Source organism: Cyclopterus lumpus, chromosome 5, assembly GCF_009769545.1.
Source record: "Cyclopterus lumpus isolate fCycLum1 chromosome 5, fCycLum1.pri, whole genome shotgun sequence".
Taxonomy (NCBI): Eukaryota; Metazoa; Chordata; class Actinopteri; order Perciformes; family Cyclopteridae; genus Cyclopterus; species Cyclopterus lumpus.
This window is the reverse complement of record NC_046970.1, coordinates 14,714,117-14,724,854: the sequence shown is the minus strand read 5'-3', so window position 1 is coordinate 14,724,854 and position 10,738 is coordinate 14,714,117. Positions and strand designations below refer to the sequence as shown.

Below are 10,738 nucleotides of genomic sequence, written 5' to 3'. Positions count from 1 at the left end.
CTTCCGGTCTCGTTTTATCTCCTAAATCGAACATTGTTTACTTCAGGTTCAACACACTTTATAAACTGTTAATTTAATGTTGAATACTGTGTATTCGCCATGGATATGTGCACGCCGTATTACATAAAATAATCACTCACAATTGACATCCAGTCGGTGTTTCTTAATGCCAAGACAACTCTATTTTTAAATATTATCTCTTTATATCTAACTTCACCAGCTAAATGCTCAGCTACTAAAGCAACTGATGTCGTGTCTATGTTGCACATTGAAATGTGTGTCATTCTCTTCCTTACATTTACAGGAAAATGGTGGCCCTCCACATGTTGAATTAACCTACAACAATTCTAAATGATACATTCATAAAATTATAGTTTTACAAATGATAGTTTTACAAATGGATAACTAAAGGTTAAAAAGGACTAATGATTAGTATCTTGAAAACGTTTCGATTTGAACTTCACAATATTTCCACAAAAATGTTAATGTGCTGAATCTGTTGAACAATTATATTGTACAGTGTATTTGCACATTCTGGATATACTTATGGTTGTTTCTCAAAGGTCCACCTGATCCAAATATGTCTCTTTAAGAGACATATTTGATCATATTAAATAATAATATGGAAAAATGAGGAGTAATTTTGCACATGAAAAAAAGTGTATAATCCATGAATAAAAAAGTTATTAATTTTGGCAAATATAAGTCATGTTCATACTTTTTACAGATAAATGCAATGGGGCAACTGAATGAGCTTCCATTCACTCAATTAAATGCATTATATAATTCATAATAGTAATTATAGTGAGCTGTGTACTGTTGATCAGTTCAGTACTGAGTACTTTAAATGAGTAGAGTTTGTACTGTATTCAATCAACTGAGGTAAAAGAGATTTAAATCATAATAACACTAAAGTCATAGTACTTTATATAGCGAAATATCTGGGAGCAATAAACCCGTTTAATATACAAATCAAATGTGCCTTTACAATCATGGTTTTCAGAATTGAATGATAATGTTTTTGATGAAATCGTATGTTGACGCAGCTACACAGGGATCTGCGTTTGATTAAAATGTCTGGGGGCGTGTTCATGGGGAAACAGCGCCGCTTGCGGTGTTTACTGGCAACAGTCACAGGTCAGGTGATCCGAAGAGCTACATTGTAAATAGACAGCGACGATCCACCGGGGACATGCCTTCATAGACTCTTTAAGTCCCCTCTGACGGAACAGGTATTTACCCCTCCGAGACTGCGTACCTTAAAAACCGGGTCTCCAATTGTTTCGGGTCATTTCGGCGCGTGAAAGTCTTACTAAAGTATGTACCGGTCTCTATACGCCTTCCGATCCGCGGAGCCCAACTCGCTGCACTTCGCGGCCGGAGAAAGCTTCTTAATCCTGGAGAGGAGCAACAAACACTGGTGGCTGGGGTCCCGCTGCAGCTCTGGGGAAACCGGCTACATCCCATCATCATACATCGAAAAAATACAGGTAAACACCGATCCCTGAGCTGGGTGTTTTTTCTCTTTTTTTTCCTGAATGAATAACAAGCGGTGACCATGTCGCATCCCGGGGTGAAGTGAAATCTGGTGAGTGCGTAGGGACCTTAAGGGTTGCATTGATGGGATCGAGAGCGACACAGCCCATGTAGTAACTGTACCATATGTACTGCAGTGCAGGCCACGTTGAAGCTCACTGCTGATTTTTGTTGGGAAGAAAATGCACTCTTGTAGAAGAAAGCATAAATTATTGGAAAGGTTGCATTGAGCCTTCTGCACTGCAGCTGCTCACTGCGACAGAGAGGAGATGTAGGGAAGGACGTGAGATATGACAGGATAGGAAGATGTAGTAGAATAGGAAATGAGACCCAAGGACCAACAGTTAACTTAAACCAGCAAGACAGAGAGACATTGTTTCTGATCAAATTAAATTAATCTGCCCCTGTGACGTTATCTCTATTTTATTATTATTATTATTATTATTATTATTATTACTATTATTATTATAAGAATAATTCCCAACTGTCCTTGTTATCGTTGAGAAAGTAGCTTCCATTTAGCTTTTCTCTCAGACACACCCACATACTCTGGGAGACTCCTTATTCCAAGGGCCCATAGTGAACTAGTCAGAGCATGTATGTTGTGAGACCACACGCTGGCGGATAGGAATGCTCTCTCCTGTTGTTAATGACGCTGTCTGTGGAGGGTTATGAGCCTGAATGTGAGGCCTCACTGTGTCACTATTTAAAAGGCTTTTTTTGTTTGGTTAGATGAGCGCCCTAGTTTGTTTCTGCCTAGAGTCACACATGTCCCCGAGCCACAAGTCTGTTCGATTCTGTTTAAAATTATGTTCGTTAATATTTAATTTCCACCCTATTTTTCTTTCTTTCTCTTATAGGCTCCAGAGCAGGATGAGGTGTTGCAGTCTATTGACAGAGCAATTGAAGGAGTCCACAATGTGGCCTTAAGAAATGGAGGCAAATACAACCTGGAACAGAGGGATGTTCTCCAGTGAGTTGCAAAGCACATTACAAGATATCATATATTGATTTTAGGCATGTATAAATCAGTATTCTCTTCTGTTGCAGAAAATTGATCCATCACAGAAAGGAGACCCTTGAAAGACGAAGTTCCTCGTCCGCCGGTCACAAACAAGGCCTCCCATCCTCCAGCAGCGAAATATCTCTCAGTCAAACTCCTCCTCCACCCAACGGCCTTAACCGAGACTACGGACGACAGGGCAGCGTGCCGCTGTCAGGAAGTGTGGACAACATACAGGCAGAACAGGGCCTTTACCAGGTAACACTCACACAGTACGCCTTTGAATATGTTATTTGAAGCCACCAATTAGGTTGAAATATTCAGACTTCAAATATTTAGAGAGCTTATATACATTTTTCATACCTAATGAGCAGAAAGAGTTGTCAGCCTACATATTGTCATCGGTCTTTTATATCTCCGTTTTGCTATTTGTCTTCCTGTAAAGCACTTCAAACATCAGTTTCGACTTTGTTTGGAATTGTAATTAATTAAGACTGAGTATGTGATCATGCTTGAGGCTGCCTATTAAACACCACTAATCTACATTAATATCCTAGCTCACAAATATGTGCAGCCAGGGACTAGTACTTCATCAGTTCATCAGAAAAGGTTTCATCCATGTACAGGTTAAAAACAAAACCCGGTAGGATTAAAATATCTCTTCAGCCCTGACTGATACAGTAATAATAATAATATCAGGAGGGTTGGAGATGTCACAGAATAGACCATGGGAGAGATTAAACCACCCTGACATTCCTTGACAGCAGAGAAAATTAAACATCCTGAAGTTGTGCCTAATAATCAATTTCACGTCCTGCAGGTGCCTCCTCAACCTCGGCGTGCGGCTCCGATCACCCCACCTCCCCCTGAGAAACAGCGTAACGGCCGGCGTCCAGGTGAGAACTCATACACCTGCGATGTGTACGCATTTTTCCAAACAGTATTCACAACATCAGCCATAGATTACTGCACTGAGTTTTTGCTGCTCTGTACTTCACAAACACACTCTATTCTTAGTCGGGTCATTCCTGTTCCCTCTCCTCCCCGTAACTGGAGCTCTCTCTTTCTCTCTCCCTCAGCAGAGCCAGGGGTCCCCTCCAGAGTGTCCTCTCTTCCTCCGTCCCCTGCTCCCTCCCTCACGACCAGCACCACCTCTTTAGAGTCTGGCTCCTCCCACTCACTGGTCTCCTCTGATGTCAGCTTGCCAAGTGTTTCCAGCACCCCCCCTCCTCCTGTGCCATCCCGTGTGAAGCCCACTGCACCTACTCCAGACGTGCTTGCCTCCGACTCCCCTTCTCAGCCAGCTCCTGCAAAGAAGAGCCCAGCTCCACAGCCTCCCCATGGCACCCCTTCTCCTTCAAAGCCCTCTGTGGAGGAGCAGCCGGAGAGTGATTGGCCTGTTGCCCCCCCTTCCATCGCTGAAAGCCCTGCTGGTAGCCCCACAACTTCTGAGCCAGTTCCCATGACTATCGGGGCCGAGCTGATTGAGCTGGTGCGGAAGAACACAGGCTTGAGTTACGAGCTGTCGCGGGTCGCTGTAGGCGTGGTGGTCGGACATCTGCAGACGGCCTTACCTCAAGCCTCCTCTGATTTGGAGCAAGTTCTCCTCTCCCTGGTGAAGAGCAAGGTCAGATTTGTTTTCATTACATCATGTGGATTCAGAAACCTGCAGCCCCGCCAGCTCAAAGGAGAACACTGGTGTCGTTTAGAGTTACAGCGACTTCTTCTTTTAGCTGACATTTCTCTGAGTCGTTTAGAGGATCAGGAGAACAGTGATCACAGTATCCCTCGCTCATTGAAAGGAATTGCTGATTCTTTCCTGGCAGACGTTTCTCTGGCTTAATGTCGGTGTAAGGAGGTCAATAGTGTGACATGTAACCTCAAACAGCAAATGCTGAAAGCTGTTGGCTGCATCCTGTATTTACATGGTGACACTCGCTCATCAGATGATAAAGCCTGAATACTCTGCGGTGTACTAGAGGTCTCCTCAGTGTGCTTTTTAGATAGGAAACACTCCGTTTGGGAATAACAGAGATTTTAAACAAAACCTAATTGAATGTTGCAGCTCTGGTAACTTTCCAGCCCGTACATGTTGTCTTTTAATACGGAAAGAAATGACAGAGAATAGCCTCTTCTGAAGGGCTGATGTCTCAAACTATGCTGCTGCTGCATGCAGACATAGAGCAGACACGCATCCAATATGATTGACACAAACTTTTAAAAACACCGGTTTTATAAATATGAAAGGGGTCATTCAAAGTGACAAACCCACAGAAGATTATCAGCAGACTTAAGTTAAGCAGCTGCTCTTTATGACGGAGTAGTGCATGCTCCTCTGTACTGGTATTACAAGTTGTAGCAAAATAAGGTGTGTCATGATGTGTTCTGTCTCTGTAGGTGCATTTGAATGCAGCGCTGCCGCAGGGTCAGGTGTGTCACGATGAACAGAGGCTGGAGGTGATCTTTAGCGACCTCGCCCGCCACCGGGACGATTCTCAGCAGCGCAGCTGGGCGCTTCATGAAGACCACGCGCTCATCGCCTGCTACCTCGAAGAGCTGCTGAAGATACTGGTATGATGCAGGGGCCGCGTTCCTGCTTATTCCTAGAGATCATTTAATAAAATGAGGATCTATCCACTGTTATCCAACACTCTTAACATTGCCCAACACACATTTGGAACAATTGGTCCTCTCCAGAGTTGAATAACAAACTTTAAACCTTTGCAGGGAAAACAAACTAACAAGCACATCGACTTTAACAATGGAGCAAACATGTCAACCAATTTAACATCAAATTAACATCACAACAAAACTCAGAGCAGCCTATTCAAAACACTGTTGAACTACCATTTGTACGTTAATATGATCCTGAGCATAACTAAGCCCGTTCAGATGGCAATATAGTTCACTCTCAGTTTACGGAAAATAGGAGAATGTTTAAATATTTTCCACGACTAAGTAAGTTGTTCCAGGACATTTCACTTTCTCTCATGTACTTGTTTTAATGACTAGAAAATTGGTCAATTATTTTCCAGGGAACCCTGGAATGAACTCTTGAAACAATTCAAGTCGGTTTTCTAAAGTGTAAGAAGATGTAACTGAAGTCCTGACTGATTGTGTCAGACATTAACAGATAGATTTCACAGATATGTATGTCTGTCAGTCATAAGTAAGTCAGGATTTATTGATAAAGCACCTTTCAAATTAATTGATACAGTCAAACATTGAATACGCATTACACACCTTAAATATCAAACAAGTAAAACAAGAAAACAGGATCAACAGACTAATATGACAACCTCGTCATGTTGCAGTTTACATCCGTGTCTGTCAACTGTTCCTGAGATATTGACCAGACTGACGGAAAACCCCAAAAACATAACCCCCGTGCCCATAATGTCCATGAATCAGCTTATAAACACACAAGAACTTGTTATCAAACATGATTTATTATGTATTAATATGCACAGTAATGTAACATGTTTGAATGCAGGTGGGTTTGTTTTCAATGAAAACATATTAATTCACTACTTCAACACATATTATTGGACAAGAGTTTTCGAGTGGAGCATCACTGGTTTATCCTCATAATGATATAAAAAGTTTTCTCTAGTGATGAATCTCTGATGTGACAGCAGGACCCGTCCAGCTGTAAATACCAGACATGTTTGATGGGATCAGACCGGCTCAGACGACTTATCCAACAGTGTGTTAAAGACTGAATCTGTAAACTCTCCAGGCTGCCAAATATTCTTTGTTGGCAGTTTGTCCAGAACCTCAGGACTGAGACATCCAGATGCGTTGTCAAGGGGCTTTGTAATCCTCCTCTGGTGTGTCCAGTGACCACGACTGTCGCGTAGATTATGAAGTTACATAGTTATGACGTTATTATGTCATCGCTTTTACAACTAATAACGGTTTTATTTTTTAGACTGATGCAGATCCTGAGGTGTGTAAGAAGATGTGTAAGACCAACCACTTCGAGAATGTGTTGTCTCTGGTTTCATATTATCAGATGGTAAGACATTACAATACATTATAATAAAAAAAGGCTTTCATTTCGAACACCATGAACATTAGAACTAATCTGTTTTCAAGAAAAACGTGAATTTATGAGTCTTATAGTCTGTAAAGATAATGTTGTCTGGTTTTCCTTTTATGGTTCTTCGGTATTATCAGCATCTTTTTATATGGTCAGTTTATTTAAGACTATATCAGTGTGATACTTCTTACTCAAAATTGGCAAACTATTTCTTTTCTTTGGTCCTTGTAGCCTAGCAACTGTAGCTGTGTCGATTACATAATGTACCAAGAGGGAACTAGATTTGAGCCTTGGTTGATCTGAATGGGGATTGTGGAGTTAAAGTGTCAGTAAGCTTGTTGGTGATGTTTAGTCTATATTCGGTTAATGTTGGCTTATTGTTATTGTTATTACCATGTGACCGTGCAGGAGCTTCGCGTGTCTTTGCGGCTGCTGCTGCTCAAAGTGTTCGGGGCGATGTGCAGCTTGGATGCTTCTCTCATCTCCACCCTCCTCAACTCCATCATCCCGATGGAGCTGGCCAGGGACTTACAGACTGACACACAAGGTGAAAACATTGACTTCTGCACTTGTTCATCTGCACTTCTCACAAAGCTAAATATTATTTTATATATATATATATATATCTTTTTTGGCCTTTTTTTTTTTCTTTCCCCAGAGCACCAGAAGATGTGCTACACAGCTTTGGTGCTCACTATGATCTTCTCAATGAGCGAACAGGTGCCATATCATCACTACGGTATGGTGTATATAATGGTATAAATAATGATATAGAAAGGGCTGCTGTGATATATTTTCCGTGGCATATAACATGTATATTGTACCGCAGCATATGAGGTTATGCACACAAAAACAGAGCATCACTGATGTTGATTCTTCCAAAACAGTTTTTACCTTTTTGGACAGGTTATAAACGATGTTCCTGATCTAAAAGACACTCATGCATTAAAAGGTGTATAAAGGGACATGGTGTTCTTTATCCAGGACTTAATCCTGGCCCTCCCTGCTTTCAGAACACTTGAATGCTGACTTTGTTGAGTTTCTGCTGGGTGTGGTGGAGGACGGGCTTCCCTCTGATCCCACAGAGCAGTTGCCTGACATCTTCCTGAACCTCCTGCTGGCCTTCAACCTGCACCACACAGGTGAGAACAGCCGCCATAGACCCTTTTCACAGCAGACGTTTTGACTCGTCAAAGCAGAAAACACACATATAATGAAATTAAGGATGGCTGGGCGAGGGTAATTTAGAACATTTCCATGAATTGCTCAAATCTTGTAAGATGTAGTTTTTCATCCAGTTGTTTGAAGGAGATGTTTTCATAGTAATATAAAAATAGATATTAGAGAGGGATTTATGACGTGTTTAACTTCCTTACACTTGCTTAAAGCAATTTATAATTCAAATTTTAAATAGCTAATTTCAAGATGTTTTTATTTATAAAAATACAATTTTACAATGCAATACTTTTATTTCTGCTGATCGCCCAATATGGATCATTGCTCAGCAAAAAACACGTGGTGCATCTGCAAAACGTATATTTGACCTTTTTTCTTGTGTTGGACCCCAACTCAAACTGCAGGAGCGCCATCATTAATTGTTACTTGTATCACCTGTGCTTTTTTTGCTGTTACGTCAAAATGTCGCCCAGCACCCGGCAGCAATGTGATCATGCAGGAGCTGAAGAAGAAAAATGTCAAGATCCTGTCTGAGAAAGTGCTGCTGCTTCTTAACAGAGGCGGTAAAATACCACCGTTTGGCATATTTTTCATTTTGCATCCATGCCTTCTGTCTACTGACACCATCGCTCACTAATTGTCCTCTGCTCTCCAGACGACCCTGTGTGTATGTTCAAACACACCCCGCCTGCACCGCACTCAGTGCTCAAGTTTCTGCAGGATGTTTTCGCCAGCCAAGAGACGGCTGACATCTTCTACCGCACTGACATGATGGTGATGATTGACATTGCTGTTCGACAAATCTCTGACCTTTCACCTGGAGACAAGGTGAGACCTGGACACACCGCACAGCTACTGATTGTTCTTAGGCTTTAAAGGAACAGTTTCACATTCTGGGAAACACCCTATTTTGCTTTTCTTGTATTATTATAGGAACAGATGTACTCATCCAACTCTCGGCAAGAAAGCGTTTTTCCTAAAGTGTGAAACTATTAGTTTAATCATACTGGCTTCACCAACAGTTAGTTAAGTCTGATTATAATCTCCTCTCTTTCCCTCCCTGTGAAGCTGAGGATGGAGTATCTCTCCCTAATGCACTCCATAATACGCTCAACGGACTACCTCGAGCACCAGCACCGCCAGTCTGACCTGCAGGGGGTGCTGCAGAGGATTCTCAGGGAGGAGGAGGATGCCGGAGAGGATGAAGGGAGCGCTACAGCGAAACAGATGGATAAGCTAATTGTACAGCAGATCTACAAGGAGTTCCCGCAGATCAGTGAGAACCAGCACTAACCATATCAGTACCATACTAACACGCCGTAGTCTGCTCCTGTCTACTAAAGGGAGGTACAGTAAATGTTGAGGGACAAAGAGGTGACAATGGATGGGACGCCCTGTATTCTGTGCCAGCCTGTGCTGAGAGAAGCTAATCAGTTTTGCCAATTACTTGAAGTCCAGGGCTGCGGCATGCATATGATGTCGATATCAGAAAGATGCTCATGTTGTTCACAGCTTCTCCCATCTCAAATTAATTTTATTTGAAAAAGAAGTGGTAGGATTTTTTTTTTCTCTTGTGTTCTTCAAGATGGGAAGAATATGACAAATGCACAAAAACCTGTGAGGTTTAGTCACACTTGGAGATAAAAAATAGTCAAAATACAGGCCAAACACTGGAGCTGTTTCACAGTGAATTCCTAGCAATAATTACGTTAAAATCATACAATAACTGTATGCACTTATAGTATTTAAAACCCCAACTAAATCTTATTCAAACCTAAATATATATAACCAAATTGATTTTAAAATGCAATCAAAGATTTTGAATACAAAGTGCCATTATTTGAATTGTTGTGAGAATATATTATGTGCTTCCCTTGTAGTGGGACCAAACTACTGTGTGTTACTACAAGCATTATTTTCTTAATAGAGTATAATACTCTTAAAGCTGACTTCCTCTTTCATTCACCCTTCATTCATTAGAATTAGAATTTAAGCCAAGTCGAACAAGTTTATTATTCTAGTGAGAAAAAAAGCACACTGACTCATGTGTTATCAATACGAAGCTTTTAGCTGAGTAACTTGCTGCTACATATTGAGTCTTTCCTGTGGCTCCGTATCTCTTTACTGCTTATTTAAACACGTTGATGATCACTCTGTATTTACATATGCAAAACTCCTCTAACATATGAAGTTATTGACCGTTTACAGATTAAAGTATGTATGTCGCATTCACATTCAAACTAATTGTGCTGCAATAAGGCTTTACATAGCAACTTGCAATATAGCTGAAATATACCAATAGTCTTGGCTGATGTGAGCGGTGGCTTTCTGGAGATAATAATAACTGCACTTATTATTACCCAAGATGATACATTAGTCAGTGTTGTTGATTTCCAGTTATTAACTGATGCTCCAACTGAAAATCAAGACAATGGAGTTGATATACAGGGCATTTTTTTCTCTCCTCATGGTTTTAATACTTTAAGCAACATGTACCTTTCCTTGTTTCCTCCCAATGATGTAGTGATTGATGTTCTTCCATCTTACACTTTAAAATATCTGTTTTGGTCCCTGGCATGGCTATCCCGTCTGGAGATGGTCATTGCAATCCAGAAATGATATCAGTTTTTAGTTAATGTCCAGGTGTTCGTTCATTAATTATGTGTGTGTCTGTTTACAGTGTGTGTGAGAGAGGTGAGGGTCCCTTCTTTCCATGATTAACATTGTCTGCAAAAGTGCTATAATAAAACAGTGTTATAATAAAGCTATATTTTAGTAGTGGGAGTGGTTGGATTGTTTGTTGTTGATTTTTTTTAGCTTACGCATATAGCGTAAGTTTACTCCATAAAACATAAATTCTGTGTTTTGTGAACATGTGTTTGGTCACACTGTAACAATCATGATACAACAAAACAACGAGGAGTGAGATATAACCAGAGTACTTAGTGTTTCTTGTCTTATCTACTTAAAACATTAAGTTA

At 40.9% G+C, this 10,738-nt stretch overlaps 1 protein-coding gene across 2 annotated transcripts; it reads left to right on the top strand.

Annotated features, from left to right (window-relative positions):
* Positions 1–1,126: 1,126 nt before the first annotated feature.
* On the top strand, positions 1,127–10,535 carry LOC117730654 (NCK-interacting protein with SH3 domain-like). 2 transcript variants are annotated; one of them, XM_034532508.1, is made up of 13 exons: positions 1,127–1,490; positions 2,397–2,509; positions 2,587–2,797; positions 3,360–3,435; positions 3,619–4,166; positions 4,937–5,110; positions 6,471–6,557; positions 6,990–7,128; positions 7,240–7,320; positions 7,595–7,723; positions 8,231–8,320; positions 8,413–8,585; positions 8,826–10,535. In XM_034532508.1, exons 1-13 carry the CDS (start codon positions 1,320–1,322, stop codon positions 9,048–9,050), a joined length of 2,217 nt encoding a protein of 738 aa, XP_034388399.1. In that variant the 5' UTR covers positions 1,127–1,319; the 3' UTR covers positions 9,051–10,535. The 2 variants fall into 2 exon arrangements, with proteins under 2 accessions (XP_034388399.1, XP_034388400.1); XM_034532509.1 differs by having other exon boundaries at positions 1,148–1,490; positions 3,622–4,166.
* Positions 10,536–10,738: the final 203 nt, after the last annotated feature.